The sequence below is a fragment of the Hyaena hyaena genome, unplaced genomic scaffold, assembly GCF_003009895.1.
Source record: "Hyaena hyaena isolate Hyena2069 unplaced genomic scaffold, ASM300989v1 scaffold_82, whole genome shotgun sequence".
NCBI lineage: Eukaryota > Metazoa > Chordata > Mammalia > Carnivora > Hyaenidae > Hyaena > Hyaena hyaena.
This window is the reverse complement of record NW_024080713.1, coordinates 1,738,686-1,761,747: the sequence shown is the minus strand read 5'-3', so window position 1 is coordinate 1,761,747 and position 23,062 is coordinate 1,738,686. Positions and strand designations below refer to the sequence as shown.

The 23,062-nt window shown below is 49.5% G+C and overlaps 1 protein-coding gene and 1 long non-coding RNA gene across 6 annotated transcripts in view; one reads left to right on the top strand and one right to left on the bottom strand.

Annotated features, from left to right (window-relative positions):
• Positions 1–23,062, top strand: part of HIPK2 (homeodomain interacting protein kinase 2) — a 176,660-nt gene that overhangs the window by 124,871 nt on the left and 28,727 nt on the right. For 2 of the 5 annotated variants that reach the window (XM_039233989.1, XM_039233988.1), the window contains exons 3-9: positions 3,423–3,546; positions 3,814–3,933; positions 5,769–5,855; positions 7,689–7,873; positions 12,744–12,906; positions 16,273–16,399; positions 17,345–17,466. In XM_039233989.1, coding sequence (XP_039089920.1) covers positions 3,423–3,546; positions 3,814–3,933; positions 5,769–5,855; positions 7,689–7,873; positions 12,744–12,906; positions 16,273–16,399; positions 17,345–17,466 — 928 coding nt within the window. Of the gene's footprint in view, positions 1–3,422; positions 3,547–3,813; positions 3,934–5,768; positions 5,856–7,688; positions 7,874–12,743; positions 12,907–16,191; positions 16,400–17,344; positions 17,467–23,062 lie in introns of all 5 variants that reach the window. The other 3 variants (XM_039233987.1, XM_039233986.1, XM_039233991.1) reach the window with 2 other exon arrangements.
• Positions 1,301–3,994, bottom strand: LOC120232953. The gene is made up of 3 exons (XR_005528688.1): positions 3,911–3,994; positions 2,053–2,145; positions 1,301–1,460 (listed from the first exon to the last, which is right to left on the bottom strand). It is a non-coding gene; the product is annotated as an uncharacterized LOC120232953 (long non-coding RNA).

Below are 23,062 nucleotides of genomic sequence, written 5' to 3'. Positions count from 1 at the left end.
AGGGCTCACCCTACTCCAGTGTGACCTAATCTTTGCTAATTACATCTGCAATAACCCTGCCCCCAAATAAGTCCCATTCTGAGGTGCCGGGGCTTAGGGCTTCAACATGTCTTTTTTGACATTTGACACAATTCAACCCATAACAGTTAACCTAGAACAAGGATGGAAAGAGAGGAGACATGGGGACCCAGGGCGTTGCCATCACACAGCAGCTGCTAGAGGACAGGCCAGCAACGGGAGAAGCAGGACAGCTGTGGGAGCACGTGGTGTCGTGAAAACCACACCATGTGTTTCCAAACGGGAAGGTCAGCCGTGGGAGAGAAATACGGTTGTGCTCTCGGGTCACAGAGCTGAGAAGCTGACCCATGGATGCGACATGACAGCATGGCCCTGGGGGTCTGGATGGGCACAGCCCCTGAGTAGAGTCCAGTAAGAGACGGGCGGGAAGACCGGGGGTGGGGGGGTGCAAAGGGGTGGAATTGCAGAAGACCACCCTGAGGTTTGGCTGAAGGGGCAGGAATAGGGCGACACCTACAGGGGCATGGAGGGCTGGAGAAACGGTTTGCTTTTGTGTTTGCTTTGCTTTGTTCTTGCATGCTGTTTTCTTTCTTAAAATGGGAGATGCGGGAGCATGCTCGTATGCTTGAATTCCTCTGTCTTCATGTCCCCGTGTCTGGCTGGTATACCAGTCCTATATTCAACCTCAGTTGTTACGTGTGCTGGTGTTGCCATCCCAGCGCTGGGGCCCCTCGGGGACAAGAGTCTGTCTTTTATCTCTCTCTTCCCCCAACCATCTAGCCTGACACTTGAGCATTTGTTCATTATGGTCACAGCAAGAGAAATATCCTGCTGTACATATCCTGCTACCGTGCATAGATGCCACTTTATGTTCTAGTAGAAAACGGACAGAGGGGCGCCTGGGTGGCTCAGTCAGTTAAGCGTCCAACTTTAGCTCAGGTCATGATCTCCTGGTTTGTGAGATTGAGCCTCACATCAGGCTGTCTGCTGTCAGCACAGAGCCTGCTTGGGATCCTCCGTCTCCCTTTTTCTCTACCCCTCCCTTGAAATAAATAAACTTAAAAAAAAAGGGAGGAAATGGACCGAGAACGGTCTTCATAGGCCCTGTTCACGTAACATCAGTTGACAAAATCCCTGTCTAGTGTTTCCTGCCAGTGAACACCACTGAAGCATCAGTCTTGTGTGTTGGATTCTGTCTTGCACGTCCTCAGGGAACAGAAACTGGGAAGCGGATTTCCACTGGTTCCAAATGGCCCGCTTAGGGGTCTGAGAACCCGGTGCAAGGGTCCCCGTCACAGGAATAGGGAGACAGAGGTGTGGAAATGCTTGTCCTGTGTCAGCAGCCTGCCAGAGGGGGGCTTCGCAGGAGCCAGGACAGGTCATCTTCTCTGGAGAAGAGGTCTGAGTCTCCATGCGGGGGGCGGCAGGTGGACACGCCAGCTCTAGAGCAGAGAGGGCAGAAAGGGAGGCATGTTCTGACACATGTAATAAGAGTGTGTTGTTTTCTCTGGCACATTTTTTTCAGATAGCCCCTTCTCTTCCAAGGGATTGTTTTTTAAATAAACCAAAACCATCTCTAGAGAGATTGCATTGCTAGAGGCAGTCTGCAGTAATCTCATCACTCGGTGCATCACTGAGACTGAGGTGACTGGAAGGTGACTTCCAGGTGACTCTGGAAGCCCTGGTGTGTGGGGACGACCCTGGACACAGTGACCTAGGCCAGTTACGGGGTCGAAGGCCCCACAACATAGGACAGTCCAGCAGAGACGAACCCTAGAACCAGCAGGGCATCCCCGGTGCCCCAGCGCCAGAGGGGCAAGAACAGCCTCCTGTGTCACACACGCAGTCAGCGCCTGGGACCGGAGGTCACAGAGACCACAGAGCTAGGGCGCAGCACCAGGCGGAACCTCTGGGCCAGCAGTGAGCAAACAGGGAAGAGCCATTAAGTAGGGCCAGAGGCAACGTGCACCACTCCCCACCCCCCGCCACACACACACACAGTAACTCCCCCAGACCAAGCCTGGGAAGACCCACCCAGCCCTGGACTCTGGCAAAAGGATGTTGTGCGTCCAGACTAATGACCGGGGCGCTCTAGAAGCAGCTGGCAGCCGTGCTGAGTCTCTGGCCCTAAGGAGACTGAAAAATCAAGACGTTGTAACAAAACATGTTGGTTTTTATTTGTTTTTCAACGTTGTTGTGTAGAGAAAAGAGATTAGCAACGAGAGCAAATTTAAAAGAGTAATGTAGGGAGATGCTTTTTAGGTGGGGAAAATTCAGCTTAAGTGGGGCTCTTGTGACTGCAGCCTCCCGGCCCGCCCCCCGTGCCGGCTGGTGAAGACCGCCCAGACAGCCGCCTCGCCAGCTCCCACCGCTCACCTGCCAGGCTCCTGAAAGGGTAGGAGAGTGGCGTCTTCTGGCATTGCTTAATCAAGTGGGAAATTTACAGAGAAAACAGAAGCTGGGCTAATGCATTTCATTATCAGCCGAGCGCCTTGAGCCACATTTTTTCAAAGCTGTGTTCATCTCTCATACTTTTGAACGTGGTTTTCTCCAAAATGTACCCCTACTTCATCATGACACATTCTTAGAAAAGAAAACGCACTCTGTGGTCTCCTTGGCTTTCATTACTAACTACATGTGAAAATTTCCCTCTGCGTTTAGGTGGTTTCCTTCGGAAGCTCCAGCCCGTAACCCTGTCTGTCGTGTGAAGGGGCAGAACCCTACAGGCAGGGATGGGTTTATACTGGAGTTCTGACTGGTACCCAGACCATGGAGTCATGAACAGCGCTCTACAATTGTAATATCTGAAGACATTTTAGGAGACTAACGGTTTTAGAAGCTGATGATTAAAAAAAAATAGTGTTTCCTTACAAAAGCGTGATTCAGACTCCTCAGAAGGGGGATCATTGGCATTAACGAATATTGGATTTTATCTCCTTACTCTGGGTAGAGGCGACTGGTTTTCTATATTACTGCAAATAGAACACCTATATTTCAGAATTCCTTTGTAAAAACTGGGCATTCTCTAAGATGGGTTTCCTGGGTTTTCAGTTACAAAAGGCAACTCCCAGGCAAACCCCAGGAGAGATTTCCAGGTTATTTGCTCATCTGGCTGGAGCATAATGGTAATGAAGTCCACGGATGCGCTCGCTGGTAGGCCTCTCCTGGAGCCACAGACCTAGCCTTCGTCTCGGCCAGCCGTCTGACTGCGCTCCCTGCCCACGGGAAGGACCAAGGCCAAGGATGGAGGGATCGCTGCCACACAGTGCAAGAGCCACGGGCCCTTTGGAGGGGGCGGTAGTGGCGGCCTGGATTTGAAAGATAGGATTTGATGTAGCGTTCACATAGAAATGGCCGCCTGCACTTCCCACTTGCTAATGGTGTCTCCCCTTCTTCCTTTCCAGGGCCCCTGAAATCATCCTTGGTTTACCCTTCTGTGAGGCAATTGATATGTGGTCCCTGGGCTGTGTCATTGCTGAGCTGTTCCTGGGCTGGCCGCTCTATCCAGGAGCTTCCGAGTATGATCAGGTGCGTCCAGATAGCTCAGGTGGTCGCAGTAAGCACGCCCTTTACAGCATGACACGTGGATGGGGTTGTAGGGTGTTTCCTTGTCTCTGAAACCTTACTTCCCGCACCTGTGCTTTTCTCTTATTCCTCTTTCTTTCCCCTCTTTCTCCCATTACTTCTTTCTTTCCCTATAAAATTGTCATTTTTCTCAAAGGCACTAGAGCCGTTAGTACACCATATGTATGGTGACAGGAAACGCCCTGACCTCATTCTCCTCTTTTCTTGCAGATTCGGTATATTTCACAAACACAGGGTTTGCCAGCTGAATATTTATTAAGCGCAGGGACAAAGACAACTAGGTTTTTCAACCGTGACACAGACTCACCATATCCTTTGTGGAGGCTGAAGGTAGGAAGAGCATCCGCACCGCTCCTCACCCGTGCCCAGCACTCAGGGAGGAAGGGCACCGTCCACTTGGCGGGAGCTCTTGCCGTCGGCACGCTGATCCAGCGCTTCGCTTTGTTCAACCGGCAGCCCGGGGGAGGGGGCGACCGTTTTTGATACATGAGGTGCATGAATTTGAATGTCCAAAAGCACCACTTTGCTTGGCCGGCTGCCTGCGAAGCTCAAATCCCAAGTTCCGGTGGCTAAACTCCTGGGATTTAATCCCAGCGAATCCTAATGACTTGTCGGGTGTGTGCTAGAGACAGAATGAGCCACCCCGTCTTCCAGGATCTGCTAGTCCAGAGATGCATGCGGGGAGCCCAAGCCCCCCACCCCACCACCCTGCCATCACACGTGCCCTGCTGCTGGTAGGAATAGAGCGGGGTGCCAGGAGGAGCATTTGAGGGGGGCCCTAAAAGGTGAAGAGGGTCTTCCAGGCAGAGGAAACAGCGTCAGCGAGGTGACAGCCTAAGACTCCTGAGGGGGCTGTCCCAGCCGGCAGGTGGTATGGCGCACCCCTGTACACCATCACCTCTTGAGTGGTTTTACTTTAACGGAAACATATTTTGCTTTCACTTTGATCTGTGCCTAGTAATTAGAATTAATGTATTTTCCTGGGAAGGAGAAGATAATGCAAGTCTCAAGTATACTTTGTGCTCATTTTAGGTGTTTCTTTTTCTTTTTTTTTTTTTTTCTTTTTTTTTTTGCAAGAGAGCGGGTGAGGGTTTTTTGTTTGTTGGGGTTTTTTTTGTTTGTTAATCTGTTTGACAGAAACCACAGCCAAAATCTAATACGATTTAAAGATAACGTGTGGCCAATAGTTGCAGAAGATTTAGAAAAGAGATTTGAGGGCGAAGCAAGCATTCTAAGGGTATTGATGAGAGGGCTGGCATTTGGCACCTGTGAGAATGAGCAGCTCAAGGTCAGGTCCAGTAAAAAAACGAGTTCGGGGCTGGAGGAGGGTGAGGCCAGGCAGGGGCAGGGTTCACTTTTATGTCTCCAGCTGGGGCCTCAGTCCTACTTGTCCAGCTGTTTCTGGGATCAGAGCCTGGATCCTAGCACTTCAGATATGCCACCCTTGAGTGAGGATATGAGGATTAATTACCTGTGGTCCACAGGTGCATCCAGAACCCACAGTAACTGGAGACAGCAGCCCCCTAGACCGAGGCCAGTGCAGGCACCATACGTGCATGGCCCAGTCCCAGGCGGAGGGGCAGCACAGAACAGACGCCGGGGCCAGATGCCACCTCCTAGCCATGCGGCCTCAGCGAACTCCCTGAGCTTGCCATTCCTCTTTCTCCCTCTGGAAAGTGGGTCGGTGATCGTCCTCCCTAGGGTGGTTGTAAACAGCACCGAATGAGTTCTTGTGCCTTAGAATAGTGCCTGGCATGCAGTGAGAGCCATCTTTACGAAAGTTTGAGAAACAAAAGTAAATTACAACTTAAAACCATATGGAAAAGGGCTTCTGCTTTTCCACATGTGGAATCTTACCTTATCCCTTAAACTTAGGGGAGAATGTAGGGTTTTCAGGGAGAGCGTATCTTGGTCATCTTGGAACCCCTGGATCTGATTCAGAGCAGGCTCTCGACAGGTCTTGATGGGAAGGAAAGAAGAGAGATGAGTTAGTGTGGAGGATGAAGAAGGAAAGCAGTTGAGTGCACAGGTCACTTTAAGAAGAATCAGAGTGTCCTCTGAAAGATGGGAAAAGACCCTCCATAAGAAGCAGGAGCTCCAGGGTCTGAGTCACGGGACCAGGAAATAATTCACATGACCACAAAGCTTTTGCCTCTTTTGACCAGACACCAGATGACCATGAAGCAGAGACGGGGATTAAGTCGAAAGAAGCAAGAAAGTACATTTTCAACTGTTTAGATGATATGGCCCAGGTAAGCCCCATGGGTGAGTACGATGAGCTGAGAATAAGCGATGTTACCCCTCCAAAATCACGCACAGCGAGAGTTCTGCATAATAGAAGATGGCGGGCAGAAATGCACATTACTCAACTGCAGTGGTTGACCTTGACCTTGACCTTGAACAGTGACATGCCACTCGTAGTAAGAAAACCACTGGGTGGTGGAACATTTTCAGAACCTTACAGCAGCTCTTTACTGGTTCCCATTTGTAAAAGAAAAAAAAGTACTAGCCAATCTTACTGATGTTCTCATGAGAAGAATTCAAGCTCAGTAGTACATTCGAGTCTAATGCCCACGACTCGGTGTATTAGCTCCCCGGGACTACCATAGCAACCTACTGCGCACTGGGTGGCTTCAGACAGCAGACACAGGTATTCTTCCACAGTTCAAGAGGCTAGAGATTTGAAATTAAAGTACCACTAGGGCCATGTTCCCTCTGAAAGCTCTAGAAGGAAACTGTCCTGTGCCTCAGTCCTAGTGTCTGCTGGCCTCTGGCAGTCCTCAGTGTTCCTTGATGTGTAGCTGACTGACCCCAATTCATCCTAATTTCCTGTGGCCTTTATTCCTGGGTTTCCTCTTGTGTCTGTGCCCAAATGTCCCTCATCTTTCTCTTATAAAGATACCAGTCACTGGATTTGGGACCCACCATAGGGTACTCCAGTTCACCGCAGGGACCATAGGCTCTCTCCTTTGTGCCCAGAGAAAATTCTAGAACTTCAGCTGTTTTTAGTGTAAGAACTAGTCTAAAATCAGGGCAACCCAAAGAGTATTTCCTAAAAGCAACAAGAAGGAAAGCCATAGACCAGGAAACACTAAGCACACTTCCTCCTAAGGGTGAGTGGAACCAAAAATCATGATTCTGAGTAAAGGGTGCTTGTTGGTTGACTGGAAGCTGAGATTGTCTGAGAAAACTGAAATTACTTTCCAGAGCATGCCTTGGAAAATAATAGAAAGCACCACAAAACAGGCCTTTCAAAAACAGTCCGAGGCTTACTCTTGGAAGAAAAATCCTGGGTTCACATACCCCGCTTATCTTGGCCAGAGGTGAGCCCAGTGAACACAGGGGCTAAAACACTTCTGGCACTAACACAGGGCACTTCCGGAGACAGATACGCTGTAGACGGAGGAAGAGGTCACGCTGGCCTCTGAAGGTTAAATACATAACCCTTTTTGCATGTCATTGTTTACAACTTGGTTGTCGTTATTGTTTTTCTATTGTAAAATATACATAGCATAAAACTGGAGCGCCTGCACGGCTCTGTCCCTCAGGCTGCTGACTGTTGTTCTCAGCTCAGGTCTTGAGCCTCAGAGTCTTGAGTTCAAGCCCCGCGCTGGACTCCTCACTAGATGTGGAAACTACTTAAAAAGAGAAGGAAAAAAACTGACCATGTTGACCATTTTTAAGTATATAATTGAGTAGTATCAAGTATAACCCCATTGTTATGCAACGAATGTCTTTCCACCTTGGGATTATTGTTCACGCGGTGTGACATGAAGTACATTTCAATTTAACTGATGGAAGCAGGCACAGGGCACGGCGTGTCACGTCTTTGTATTTTCTAGCACAGGCAGTGACCCGCCCCCTCCCCCACGCATGGCCACCGTCCACCTTTCCTGCAGAGGACTCGGCCGTAGTCTGTAGGCAGTAACAACCTGTAGCAGTGCCTGCAGCAGGACCCACGCAGCCTTCTGGACACTGGGCAGGGGCGGCAGAGATGGGGATGGAGTCCCCGGCAGGGACGAAGGGAAGGGGGGGGGACGGGCGGCAGAGCGGGGTTTTGGTAACCTGTGCCTATTTGCCCCCAGGTGAACATGACAACAGATTTGGAAGGGAGCGACCTGTTGGTGGAGAAGGCAGACCGGCGGGAGTTCATCGACCTGTTAAAGAAGATGCTGACCATTGACGCTGATAAGAGAATCACTCCAATCGAAACCCTGAACCACCCCTTTGTCACCATGACACACCTACTCGATTTTCCCCACAGCACACAGTAGGTGTCTTGATGCTTTTTACCAGCGGTCAGCAGACTTTTTCTTTAAAGCCTCAGATAGTAAATATGTTGGGCTTTGCGGCCATATGGTCCATGTCACGACCACTCCACTCCACCATTATAGCCGACAGGAGCCGGAGCCCATAGGGAAACCGATGAGGGAGGCTGCATTTCAATAAAATGTTATTTGTAGAAACAGGTGGCAGCCAGATTGGGTGGCCCTAGGCCACACTTTGCTTTACACCAAAAAACAGGGAACGGGAGAGCATGGGAGAGCTCAAGCCTGGGTGAACCCCACCCTGGGGGTCGTTGCATAAATGGGGTGCTGACAACGGCAGCGCCCGGAAAACAAATCCATTTTCGGTACCAGAGGTCACTCCCAGAATGTTCTAGTTTGGATTTGGATTTGCTCATCCATGCATTCATCCAACGCAGTAGGCTTGTGCTGGAGTAGAGCACAGGGCAGAGCAGACGGGGCCCCTGCCCACAGGGGCTTCCAGTCTGTGGGTGAGGGAAAGACATCACTTGGGTGAGCCCCAAAGAAGCGGCTGTGACCAGGGAAAGTGGGCTGCAGTGGGGACTGGGCAGGGCGGCCCCTAAGGAAATGACCACTGAAGGAGGAGCTACAGGTCACCAGTGAAAAGGCCAGCCAGGGCGGAAAGGGCACTGCCCTCGCGGTGACTCCCAGCACAGGGCCTAGGGTTCGGATGGAAGGGAGGCCTCGGGATGAGCCAGGCAAGGCCCCATGTTAAGGGTTTGGGTCTTCGTCCTAAGAGCAGTGCAAGTCACAGAGGGACTTCTAAGCCCGGGATGGCTGGTTAGGGCCGCATTTGACAGAGACCTGCCTGGTGCTGCACCATCAAGTCAGAGAAGCCTGGGGAAAGTGCCCGTGAAGGGAGGCACCGTGAGAGCTGCCCGTGGCCTGAGAGAGCTGTCTGAGGGGAAGCAGCGGCCGGCTGAGCAGGCTGCGGAACTGGGGGGAGGCGAGGGAGAAATGGAAGCCAGTAGAGGGCCCGAGGGGCTGATACAAAGGGACCCGAGCAGTTCAGGATGCTGGTGGGAAGTGTCTGCAGGGCGCGGGATTGAAGAGAAGGATGCAGAGGTTTCCAAGAGGCCGGGAGGCGCCAAGATGGCAAGGCCAAGGTCACGGGCAGGGGAAGTACATGGACGTCGGGAGGCGTGCCGGCTGGGCCAGCGAAGCGGCTGTTCTTCAGGCAGCTCCTGTTTTCCCTTGTGGAGAGCGAGGCGGTTGGTGGCTGAAGAAGCGGAGGAAAGCCCGGGTGGTCGGGGCAGGCGGCGGCCGGGCCAAGTGAACAGAGCAATGGGGGAACAGCGTGGCAGCAGACATGAACGGGGCGGAGGGTAACCGGGCCCCCAGGTGACGGCAGGGAGACAACAGATCGTTCCTTGGGGTCATCCAGCTTGGAGCTTTGCCAGGCTGCTGAGAGAACAAGACAAACTAACAGACTTAGGGTGTTGGCAGGAGAGCAGTCATTATCCCAAATGATGGCTGTGGGAGGCTTAGCTGTGAAGGGAAAGGAAGTAAAGACAGAGGGGCCGGCGGGGCCAGACAGTCTGATCACCTTGAAGGTGGGTGACTTCAGCAGCAGCTGAACGAGCCGGATGGGCGGAAGTGTGGCCGGGGGATGGGACGCTTGAACTTGCAGTTTGGGGAAGCGGGGAAGGGTGGCCGGCATTGACTTCGGGCCCCTGGGACGAGAAGGGAGAAGCCAGGGTGTCTGACCTCTGAGGCCCTTGCCCAGTGGGCAGAGAGTGGGGCACAGGCTCCAGCCTGCTGGGGAGCGGGGAGACCAGGGTGGCAGAGCAGGGGGAGGAGGAGTTTGCAAAGGCTGGAGTAACAAAGCACACTGAAGGCTGACTGGCTTCAACAGCAGCAGTTCGTGTTCTTACGGTTCTAGAAGACAAGACCAAACACCAAGATGAAGGTGTTGGGCAGCACTGTTTCTTCCGAGGCTGCTCTGCTCAGCTTCTAGATGGCCAGCTCCTCCCTATATCCTCAAGTGGTCCTTCTAGACACGTCTGTGTCCTAATTTCCTCCTCCTCGCAGGCAATTGGATTAGGGCCCACTCTGATGGCCTCATTTTTACCTCTTTAAAGATCGCATCTCCACATGCAGCCACGTGCTAAAGCACTGGGGCTTAGGACTTCAGCATATGGGTTTGGGGGCAGGGCTCAGCCCATATCAGAGCGTAATGAGGGATATCACTTCAGCCTCTCAACCTGGAGGCCCTTGGGATGTGAAGGAACAGATAGTCCCATCCCTGGAAGTCCTCAGGGAGAAGCAGTGCGCTCAAGAGAGCACCAGATTTTAGACGGGGAGATGAGGAAATGGGAATACGTGAAGAGGCTGAACTTGAGAGACCTTTGCACATCCTGGCTGTTCCTGCCACGGCCAGACTCTGATTGGGCCGAGTCTCAGGCTGGACTTGACCTTATCTGGTCTGCAGAAAGTGAGTGGGTGGCCCCCTAACTACCTCCTGATTTCAGTTCTGGTCCTTAGCAATTGCTGTTGAGCAAATCAGATCCCATGGCAACAACCAACAATGTCCAGTACAGAGAAGGAAGTTGGACCCCTCCTTTGCACACACTCATGACAGGATTTGTCCTATTTCTGGGGCCGTAGGGGTGAGTCAAGGAGTCAGTCTGCACCACAGAAAGAAGGTAGACTTGGTGATTTACCGGATAGGGCTCCCGTAAGATCAGTCTTTTTATATTCAGGGGCGAAGTGGAACATTTGTGAACCAGCCGTGGTAGGGGAAGTAGGAGACGGAGTGGTCCTCTCCGGACAGCTCCCGGTTAGCCCTCCGCACTGTCAGTCAGACAGTCCCCTGCCCAACGTCAGGGGCGTAGCTGAATGACCTCAGGGTCCTGCCTACCTCTGACTTCTGTTAAGGAAGCAGCAGTAGAATCTTCACTGTACTTGGTGAAGACCAAGCTCATGGTGGAGACCATGAGCATGAGCTTCAAATTCAGAATTTGGTGTAGATCCAAGAGGATCACTGGCAATCTCAGAAAACGAACCCCAGAAGGAAAGACAAGTCTTGGAGCACACTTAGGCTTACCTAAGAGTAGGCCTAACCCCTAAGCGTCCCTAGAACAGGCTCGGAAGACCATGAGAACCTCAGGATGAGAAGAAAGCTCCAACCTCTACCCTTTCCGAAGACCCACACCCTTGGGGCTGGGCCAGTGCTGCCCCAACATCTAGATTAACAGGTGAAAGAGACCCCACTCCTTTCTCCACACCAGGATTCTAGTGCACAAATTCCTTAAAAGCCATTCTCACAGAATTAACCCAGGGTGTAAGTGTTTGTTCTTCCTGAAACTCAAAACTCAAACCGTTTCAATTAGAAAATTCTGCGTCTAAAAGTTGTGGGTTGAATTGTCACAAAACCATGATGCTTTAAATACACTCCAAAAAGAATACAAAATCCATCACTTTATTCCTTCAGCATCCATGTGAAAGCACTTAGCAGTTGGCTTGGTACTTAGTACGTGCCCAAAACATGTTGGCATTACCAGCGTTATTAGTAGTATTTTTAGCTATTCATTACCATAGAATGTTTTCCTTTTTCTCCAGGGTGATCAGTCAGTGTTTATTTCATGTGCACTGTGTGGCCATTTTAAGTAGTCATGAACTCAGAAAGGATTCTCTGGGCATGTTCGGACCACCCATCAGGGAAAGGATGTTTGGGGGTAGCCCTCACGCACCTGCTTGGCCCAAAATATAGCGTACCCATAGCACACATGTGTAATCTCAAAGGAGTAGAACATCAATATTTAATTTATATTCAGTTATTACGCTACTTATAATCAAAGTAAGTATTTAAAATTGAAATCCAAATGCTATTTTACTATCCTGCATGTTAGCATTTGAGGAAAAGTACGTTTAATTAGAAGACAAAAGTGAATGAGAAACAAGGTATAAATTCTGAAGGACACTTTATGGTGGATTTTCAGGAACTCAGTGGATGAGGCCCCTGTGGCTTCCCTTTCCTTGATTTACGTTCATAACTAGGGTTCTGTTTTGATTCACAAATGCAATGGAGGAAGAAAAAGAAGAAGAGAACTTGTTTCCTGTAACTGGGAAAGAATGAGAAGAGCAAAAGGGAGGAGAAGGAAGTTAAGGAGGATGTGTTTGTACACATGAAGACTGCTAGTAATCAGCTCTTCGCCTTGGCAGATTACCGATCTGTCCTCTCTAAAACTTAACACCTTTAACTGGTAAACAGGGACAACAGTCCTATCTCCCTCTGCTGGTTGTTGTAGGACTGAGTGACAGAGTGCTTGCCAACAACTGCCACCCTTCTCAATCAGCGGTAACCACTATACTCAATTATTACTAGTATCGCTGGCCCCGTTAACATGTGCAGTTCCAGTGGGAACAAAGTGTCCCCGTGTCGGGATACGGGGTTGGCCGGTTCCTTGGCTGTCCCCTAGATGGCGCCAGTGCCCCAGAAGCGCAAGGAGTTGTCTTTGGTAAGGTGGAGGCAGGTCCGAAGCTGCTGTTTAATGTTCCCATAGTAAACCATAAACCACCCCAAACGCTGAGAATGAGCAGTGAAGTTGGTTTAGCAGATCAGCGATATGAGGAAAATACAGCGAGAGCCGTCAAGTCTGTTGTGCTATGGAGAACCTTTACCCATCCTGGGGGGGAATTCATCTGAATAAAACTGACGAGCAAATGGCAGACTTCGCATGAGAAATCCAGGAAATTCAGACCTAAAGTTAAGTTTCCCCAGTGGTCTAGTTTACTAGATTAACTGTTCTCTCCCTTTCTCTCCGTCTTCTCCCCTTTATATTGTGTTACCTTCTTCTCTTTCCCTTATGCCTCTGCCTCTTGCATGAACAGCGTCAAATCGTGTTTCCAGAACATGGAGATTTGCAAGCGTCGGGTGAATATGTATGACACCGTGAACCAGAGCAAAACCCCTTTCATCACGCATGTGGCCCCCAGCACGTCCACCAACCTGACCATGACCTTCAACAACCAGCTGAACACTGTCCACAACCAGGTGAATGGGGAGTGAAGGGGAAGGTGGGCAGAGCTGACTGAGCCTCAGGAATCCTATTTTCCCACCAGACCTAGTCAGGAGACCAGATTCCTCCAGTATCATATAGAAGAGACAACAGACACAAAATGCCTCTACTGTCATGTTTAGTCAGAAAGTGTTTGCTTCCAAGGTTACTTCCTTTGAGAGACCCGGGGACTCCGTAAAGGCACACTTTCTGAGATAATCCCTCTTAGTGTTTCCCTTGGTCCTGAGGTGGGAGTAACGTGAAGTCTCCTGCTACAATCCTTTTATGCCTGACACCTGCCTGGTAAAGAATCCCAGCACTGGAAGGGACACTGGCGATCACCCCGTTCAGGTCCCTCCCCCTTGTCCCCACACTGCTGGGTCCACATGATCTCCCTTCAGGACAGATAAACCCTGTCCTTTCTCCAAGTCACAGGTAAAATCAAGTCATCAGTCTGTCACCAGAATCCCAGCAGCGGGAACCAGAAGGGACCAGGAGAGTAAGGTTTTCTTCTCACAGATAACCAACATTTTGCAAAAAAATTAGCAGAACCCCACACTTAACATGCTGTTTAAAATATGGATAACACCCAGGTAATACTTACTGATTGAAGAATCTCCAAATCCTAGTCTGGGCTGCCTCTGGTATCTAAGAGACGTTTACTTTGATTCTCCAATTCCAGTCTTACCACTTCCCCCAAAGAACTAACTGCCCCTAGATTTTTTTCAGCCTTATATCAACCTGCAGTGGCCACAACCCTTGTGCGCGCGTGTGTGTGCGCACCCTTCCAGGGGAGAGGAGTGTGTATATTCCACTCCTGAAGTACACACACCTCCACCTGGCCATCCACTCTCTTCTGACCGGTCCCCTTCTGTCACTGACCCCAGCGTCCAGCCCCATCCCCTCTCCCCTCCCTCACGCCTCCCCTGTCCTAGCCATCCCTGCGGCACAGTGAGTTGCTGAGGCCTAGCCTTCTTCCCTGTCCTCTCTCCCCCGCCTAAACCCCAGGAGAGGCCACCTGCAACCTGCCGCCTGTGGGGACCACTGGTGTCCCTAAAGCTCTCCTCGGGGGGAAGAGCTTGTGCTCTCTAGGGCCGGGAGTCCAAAGAAACGAACAGTCCCTCCCAGTCCCTGGCCCTGCGCTCAGGCTGAGGTGTCCACAGCCAGACATAATGTGCTACTCGACAAAATACCACCATGGTGTTGTCCTTCATTACCAGAACCCCATCACATCAGCTGCCAGAAGGGTTAATATTATCCAGAAGTCCATTTAAATTGACAGTGTCAGGGAGGGTTTCTGTGTGGGGCACAGGGGACCCTGGCGGGGCCCTGAAGCAAGCACAGAGGCTTGGAGAGAACGTGCTGGGAGGATTCGTGTGAGTCAGCAGGGCCTGCGCGCTGCAGGCCGTGAGCAGACTATCCGGCTGGTGCCGTGAGCACAGACAGCAGAGGAGATGCATTTGGAAGGGAAGGTTGGCCAAACCATGGGTAAGAAGTGCCAGACCCAAATGCGTACATAGCGTTTATTAGGCAGTAATTGGAGATTTGGGGGCAGAGGTGATGACATGCACGAAGTAGTCTTTTGGAAAGAATGTTCTAGCCTCAGTGCCCAAGAATTGGAAGGGAAAAAGTAGAGACTAGAACTTCACCAAACAGACCCCAGGCACCAGGGCAGAGACCCTGAGAGTCAGGTTCCAGGGACGACCGGAAGGAGGCAGCCACATGGGAGGTAGAAGAGTCGAGTACCAGCGTGAGGGCCTGGAGGGTATCGGTCCCCAAAGAGGGAGGCTCAGGGCACAAGCCGGCAGCGGGAAGTGGGGGCGGGGGAGGCCTCCAGGACAGGTTCTCTGGGCCGGGGACAGAGAGGAAACACAGGCATGTCATCAGTAACAACACAGACGCTGGCCCACGTGTGGCACGCACAACCCGGAGGCCCCCAACAGCCACGCGCTGTGGCAGTGCGTACCCTAAAATCCAAACATGTACGCTTCATAACTTAGTGACTACTTTCAAGCAAATTAATTTGCTTAGCACTAAAACTGGGCACAAAACCTAAGTACAAAAAAAAAAAATCATAAAGTGAGACTTTTTATCAAATTTGAAATGTTTACATCCCCTTCTTCAAACTCCACTTCCGTATGTGTCCAGGATCCTCTGTGGCTCTCTCCTCCTCGTCGTAACCTATAGTGGCAAGACCTGTGGTAGACAATGCTGAGTTCGAAGACCCCGGTTGGTAACCTTCATCTATCTTGCTGCAGGATCCGTGTGAAGAAGTAGAGAATTCCCCATTTAGAACCGATTTTCCTTCTCTGGTCTCGCTTTCCATGCAAGTTCATTCTCAAGTGATGTCTCTTTCCGAAGGAGGAGAGAGGACGCCCTTTCAGAATCCGTTCACCCCTCTCCATTTAAATTCCCCTGCGCCATCCGCGTCTTTCCTCTCTGCCCCCAGGCCCCGTGTGTCCCTCTCCCTGGCTGGCTGTTCCCATAGTGCGTTTATTTGCAGTAACGTGCTCAGATGCCGTCCGAGGGTATCTGTGAGCAGGGCTCCCCTCACAGCTTCGCAGGAAGGCCTCTCTCTTTCCCGTCCCGTGTCTGCCTCGCGCCACGTCTGTGTGCCTCCACCCTGCGCCCTGGGTGCCCGGGACGCCATGCCTGCAGAGGCCTCTTCCTGGGCTCCGCCTCCCAAGTGTGGACTGCAGGGAAGGGGCGTGTGAGCAGAGCTCGGAGGCCTGGGCCGGCAGGTCCACATTCGTGCACTGAGAGCCCCCCCCTCCCCCCAAGTCACTGGACAGAGCGGGGTCAGGAAGGGAAGGCAGGCAGGGGGTCAGCTCTCCCCGCCATCACCGCGTTCCAGTGCAGCACCCAAGGGATCCAAGAGTCCTAAGTTCAGACCCGGCCCTCCGGGTTGTTGGAAAGTGGAAGGGCAGAACATCAACGGTCTCTGGCCTGATTTTTAACTCTGCGGTTTGTACACGTATGGCACGCAAGCTTCCGTTTGCACTCTGGTCCGGCCCCCGCCCCCCTCCACGTGCGGCACCGGCCCGAGCGTGAGCGCCAGAGGGGTGCTGAGGCGGATGTGGCTGCAGGTGCCTGCCCTTCCCTGAGCCCCCCACCGTGTTTCCACCCTCCCCACTCTGTTTTTGCTTTTTGGCTCTTGGTTTTCGTTTATTTACTCCTCTTTGAGTTCATTTATTTGATTTAGACTCGCGTCTCCCAACATGCCACACGTCCCTCATTTTTTATTTTTGTTTATTTTTGTTCAATCCCCGTCATTCCTTTAGGCTCCCACCTCCACCAGTGCCACTATTTCCTTAGCCAATCCCGAAGTCTCCATACTAAACTACCAATCTGCACTCTACCAGCCCTCAGCGGCGTCCATGGCTGCAGTGGCCCAGCGGAGCCTGCCCCTGCAGACGGGAACGGCCCAGATCTGTGCCCGGCCTGACCCCTTCCAGCAAGCGCTCATCGTGTGTCCACCCGGCTTCCAAGGTAAGGCTGCGCAGACCCGGCCCCTCGCCTGCTTCTTCCCGTTCCACCTCTGCGGCGCCGTCACCTGCGCCTTTCCGTCACGCCCACCTCCTTGGACCAAGGCTAAGGCCCTCTTCATTTCCAAGAGCGCGCGGCCTCAGTGAACTTGAGGGCCCCTCTCCGACCCTGGCCTCGAAACAATAGGACTTCTGCCTCAGCATCAAGTTGTTTTTCTCCCCACCTGCTGGTGTTTCCGTCCAGGCCAGCTGTCTGTAAATACCCACGTTGTTTGCCCCTTATTGTGAGGCTGATGTCAGCTTACATTCCCTCCAGTGAAATATCCTCAGGGCTTGCCCCTCTCTGACAGCCAGCTGGGCCCAGTTCTCAAGAAGAATACGAATCTATCCAAAAAGGATCTCCCACGCCTGTTCCCCAAATGATTCTTTAGCCATGCACCCCAAGACTCTTGTCCTGAAAGTTCTAAGAAGCCAGCCAGGGTTGACTGTGTGCGAGGCTTCAGTGTATACAGAAAGCCAAGTATCTGTTCCCAAGCATGACAGGCACCCTGTGGTGTGAGCTGTGTGTGGTGCTTAGTTCCAGGCAGAGGGACTCCAGTGGACTCACGGGCTGTCCCCTGACACCCTTGGCTTTGACAAACACACGTGGATTTCCATGGCAGAAGCTGTCTTTGTGGTGTAATTCATCGGCCTAACTGTTCCACTTTTGGCTTTACAGACTCCTTAATTTGACCTCCTCATCTCTGAAAACATCCCTAGTTGGTTTTTGTGGCTTTCAAATCTTTTACGTTAGAAACTAAAGGGTACACTTGCAAAGGACCAGGCGATACCTGGCGGGGACTGGTGCGAAGGAGATGGGAGCGGACACGGCTGGCTAGGAAGGTTCTCAGCGTCCAGCCATCTCCGACCACTCAACAACCCCTCTCTCTCTTGCCACCGTCCGGAACAGGGCTGCAGGCCTCTCCCTCTAAGCACGCTGGCTACTCCGTGCGAATGGAGAATGCGGTTCCCATCGTCACTCAGGCCCCAGGAGCACAGCCCCTTCAGATCCAACCAGGTCTGCTGGCCCAGGTAATTCTTTCTTTGTTATTACTGGTATTGCCATTATCCGCACCAGTGTTGTTCACAAAAGAGATATATCTCCGCTAATTCCCTCCGTGGCAATGAGTGAGGTGCTTCAACTCATTAGAAGATACCAGTAATATTCTGAATGATCCCTCGGTGAATCACCTTCCTAGGTACCTTGCTTATAATTCCGAGAAGGAATTTAGATACAGGGAGAGTCTAGGGAAATTATTATGACTATTGTAGCTTTATAATGCAAATTAATATGGAAGACATAGGTTTTAATCCTAACTCTGCTAATAACTGTGTGACCTAAGGCAAGTCAGTTAACATTTCTTTGCCTTGAATTTCTTTCCTACAAAATAGAAATGACTTTTTTCTTTAGAGCCAAAAGGAGCCTTGGAGATTTATCTCCTTATTTTGTAAGGAGTTGAAAAACCAGGATCACAGAAGCTGTGAGCTGGAACCTTCCTTATCTGTTCACGTAGGCACTCCGATGGTAGAGGGAGAGCACAAGAGGTGAAAGTGGTTGGAAGTGTGTAAAGCGTTGTGGAAGTTTAAGGTAACATAGGGATGCCGTGATAACAGTAATCCATCCTTAAGGGCACTTGAAAAAAACATCATCATTATGCCAGACACTTTGTTAATTGATTTAATCCCCACAACAGCACAGTAAGTAAGGGATTTGTCTCCAGTTGACAAATACGGGGAGCAGGCACAATCACTGGCTTACAGTCCTCCGGCGATTAGATGCCGGAACCAGGACGCGGACCCTGGAGATCGGATGCTGGCCTCTGTATTTAACCCCCGTGCCACACGGCTCCCATAGTGTCATTTCTATTGCCGGGCCTCTAGGACAGCTTAACCTAATTGTGGTTGGTTTAGAAGCACATTTATTTTTAAATAGGGTAGGTTCCCAAAGCCGTTTCTCAGAGTGTTCCTACAGACGCTGGACTTATGGTATCTTTTGTTGAAAAGATGTTTTTGGTTTGGGGGCACCTGGGTGGCTCAGTCGGTTAAGCATCTGACCCTTGGTTTCAGCTCAGATTGTGACCTCACAGTTCGTGAGTTCAAACCCCACGTTGGGCTCTGCACTGACAGCACGGAGCCTGTTTGGGATTCTCTCTCTCTCTGCCCCTCCCCTGCTTACACATGTGCACACTCTCTCTCTCTCAAAATAAACAAACTTTATTTTAAAAAAGTTTTGAGAGTGCCTGGGTGGCTCAGCTGGTTGACTGTCTGACTTCAGCTCAGGTCATGGTTCATGAGTTCAAACCCTACATCGGGTTTGCTGCTATCAGAGTGGAGCCCACTTCGGATCCTCTGCCCACCCCGCTCATATCCACCCCCCCTCAAAAATAAATTAACATTTAAAAATCCTATTTTAAAGGGGCACCTGAGTTGCTCAGTCAGTTAAGCGTCTGACTTCAGATCAGGTCATGATCTCACAGTTTGTGGGTTCAAGCCCCGCATCAGGCTCTGCACTGACAGCTCAGAGCCTTAAGCCTGCTTCAGATTCTGTGTGTCTCTCTCTCTCTGCCCCTCCCTGCTTGCTCTGTCTGTCTCTCAAAAATAAAGGAACGTTAAAAAAATTTTTTTTAAATCTTACTTTAAAGATAAGAAGTTTTTGGTTTTAATTTTAATGTAGTGAAACTGCACAGGCTTGTTTGGGCTCTCTTTTCCACTGGCCTTCCTCATCCTGCCGTCTTAACTGTGATAACTAACACGTCTTGCTGTCTGGTAGGGAAAGCCCTGTTCCCATTTCATTTTTCAAAGTTCCCTTATCTGTCTTTGTCCCTTCACTTTTCATATGACTCTAAACATTACTGTTACTGGGCACCTGGGTGACTCAGTTGGTTAAGCGTCCGACTTCAGCCCAGGTCATGATTTCACGGTTCTTGGGTTCAAGCCCTGTGTCAGGCTCTATGCTGACAGCTAGCTCAGAGCCTGGAGCCTGCTTTGGATTCTTTGTCTCCCTCTCTCTCTGACCCTCCTCTGCTCACACTGCCTCTCTATCTCTCTCAGAAATAAATAAAATATTAAAAATAAATAAACAAACATCACTGCTACAAACAAAAGAGTCACTGGCTCAAAGTCACACAGCAGTTAGCAATTGTCTTATCTTTATTTATTTATTTTTTTTAGCAACTGTCTTTTCAAAAACAAAAAACTCTGATGTATACTTACTGGACTTGGGTTAAATCTATATGTACTTTAGGAAAAGCTGACATACACCAACACAGGGTAACTGTATATGTTATCTTTTCCTCTTTTCATTAAAGTTTTCTTTTGTTAGAACATTTCCTAAATATTTTACAGGGTTTGCTGCTACTAATAATTTTATTGATTTTACTGTCCAATTATTTGGTTTTGGTTTATAGGACTAAAGCTGATTTCCGTCTACTGAGTTTGTTATCTGGCCATCCTAAGCTCTGATTAATTCTGATTGTTTCTGTGACTTCCCTAGGACTCTTTCTGTGGACTGTCCTACTAGCTTTGTTTCTTCCTTTACACTCCTTATGCCACCATGCGGCCAGCACCCCAAACAGTGATCAATAACAGGGTTGACACTGGACATCCTTAATCAGTCCCTGACTTTACAGGAAATTCTTCTGTTTGCCATATTTGGTCTGCTATCAATATTTGATAGAGACAGCTTTCCCAAGCTCGCTAATTTTTTTAATGAATATTGAGTTAGGTCACACGTTCATTCTAGATCCATTAAAATATGTGTGTTTTTTGCTCATGAATCTGTTAATGTGACAGTTTACATTAATAGGTTTTTAATGTTAAACTATCCTTGTATTTTGGAGATGAGCTTTAATCGTGTGCACTTGATATGCTTGCATGCTTTCCAATATGGGGTTGTTTATAAATACTGTAGTTAGTGTTCTTACTTCTATGTTCAGATGTAAGAAACAGCATATAATTTCTCTTTCTTAGAGAATCCTTATCTAATTTGAGCATCAAGGTTACCCCCCACCTCATAAAAGGTGCTGGATAGTATTAACCTCTTCTTCTGTTTCCTGGAATAGCTCATTTACGGTTGATATTAACCCTTCTTCATCTCTGTTCTTAAGTGCCCGTTGGCTCCACAGTGACCACTAACACCAGCTTCTGGTGGCCCACCAAATTTTGTTGCTGAAAATTTATACGCAGAGAATCTCCTATATTTAAAGCAAGTCTTTTCTTCCCTCCCTCACTGGTCCTCATGGCTTCCTTTCCCTTGCACAGTTTCATAGTAGGGAGTTTGGAAAAGGCCACGAACGATCAAGAGAAGGAACCATAGGCTCACTCCAGGGGCAACATAACTTGTTCGCACTTTATCTGAGTGGCAAAAACCCAGACCAGTCCCCCGGAGCTCCTCCTCTGTGGGCACAAACCTGTAGAACTCACATGTATTTGCAGATCTTTTCTCATTGGCACACTTAACCCTCGTAAGCCAGAGATTATTTCTGAAACAATAATTAGCATTCTTCTTAGCTAACCTAGGCTTTCTCCGTTGTTCAGTTTGGTGAAAACTAACAGGCTCAGCATTTCTGAATTTGTTTGTCCTTTAATCATAGCAGGGAACAGCTTATCTTTCTGACCACTTGAAAAAGAGTCCCTGGAGTGTTATAAATCTCCAAGCGGACTTAACCCAAAGCTGTAATCAGGAGAGGGAATAAAAATTACACGTGCAAAGATTTTAGTTACGACAGTGTTTATAACGGAACTGCTGGAAGCAGTCTGAATGTCCGTCAGTAGGAGATCTGTTAAATAAATGGATGTGTGCACAAAATGGAACGCCACATAGCCATTAAAAAGGACACTGTACACCAGTGAGCCTCCACATGCAAAGATTTCTTGTATTAGGTGAAAACAACGCTGTGCTCTCTCCAGGATCACGTTGTGTCTTTCTGCCTGTTGGCTGCTTTTTCTTTCTCTGTTTGTCACTTAACCTATGCCAGTGTGTTAGTGTAAGGGTAGAGCTCTCTCTTAGGTATTTTTAAATAGTCCCCTCAAGGGCGCCTGGGTGGCTCAGTCGGTTAAGCGTCCGACTTCGGCTCAGGTCATGATCTCACAGTTTGTGGGTTCAAGCTCCACGTCAGGCTCTGTGCTGACAGCTAGCTCAGAGCCTGGAGCCTGTTTCGGATTCTGTATCTCCCGCTCTCTCTGACCCTCCCTTGCTAATGCTGTGTGTGTGTGTGTCTCTCTCTCTCAGAAATAAAACATTAAAAAAAAATTTTAAATAGTCCCTTCTAAAGACCAAAGTAAGCCAACTTATAAAACTAATGTGGTGCCTATAAAAGAGCAATAACCAAACATTTAAACTAGCGCCTTCCTGTTTCTCTGGGTAAACTTCTAGGGATCAGGCAGAGGCACCCCAAATATTATTCTGAACTTTAAACGTAAGCCAAAAAGTGGGCATCATTCTTTTTACAAATATTTAAACCTTTTCAGGTTTTTATTTGTGAAGGTTTAGGGATGGAGTCTTTTGTTCTGTTTGCTTTGCCTTTTCCTCCCCACCTTCCAGCCGCACCACGTCCTTCAAAGGGAAGCAGTGTTTCCGGGGGTGCCCCAAGCATGTGTGCCTGGAAGGCCAGAGTAAAATCACACCCTCTTATTTCCGGGATGTGGGAGTGATCTTTACGGACATCCTTGCCAGTACTGCCCACAGGGGGCTGTCCCCTCTGTCACCCCATGCCTCAGGCCTGCGCTCGCACCTTGACCACCATCAGATCGTGGATAAATGAGTAAAGGCAGAGAGATGGAAAATTCAGCTCCTGACTGACACAGTATTGAATTTAACTCACCTTTTGAGTGGCAAGACCCAAAACCCCCTTGGCCTAGCAAGGCTGGAACAGAAATTCAGAGCGCCCCAAGATGTGGAGGTCCTTGTAGACCCCAGCCTTTCGAAGGAGGTCTATGCATGCTTCTGGCCCTAGCACCTGAATCCTTTTGACTGTTTCCCTGAGGACAAGCAGTTGGCTGGAACTTTTGCAACTATCCAAATTACAAAACTTGAATGCTTCTCATTCACTGCCTCTCCTGGAAACATTTTCAGCCACCAGTGTCTCCAGCCATTCTGTCTTGCTGTCTGCTTCTGTCTTGCTTGGTGCCTGGATTGTTAATGAGTAAGGAACACTTTTTCATGTGACTTTTATGCATTTACCACCAGCCCTGATCCTGAATAGAGCCGTCATTTCTGAGTATCCTCAGCATAAAGTGAGCTAGAATGCTGGTGAGAGCGTGGGCTCTGGAATTTCACTGCCTGTCCCGCCACTTACCAGCTATATAACTTTAGGGAAGTTATATTTGAGTTTAACATTTTTTCAAAATAATACATATACTTAATTTTTAACGTTAAATGAGTCCACAAACTTATTAGAAAATAGTAGTCTCCCGCTCTATCCCATCCCCAATTTCCACTTCCCCAAAATAATTTTTAAACTCTTTTGTTTGTTTTTAAAGTTTATTTATTTATTTTGAGAGGGGGAGAGAGAGAGTGTCTGTGCAGGAGGGGCAGAAAGAGAGGGAGAGAGAATCCCAAGCAGGCTCTGCATTGTCAGTGCAGAGCCCGATGTGGGGCTTGAACTCACGAACTGTGAGATCATGCCCT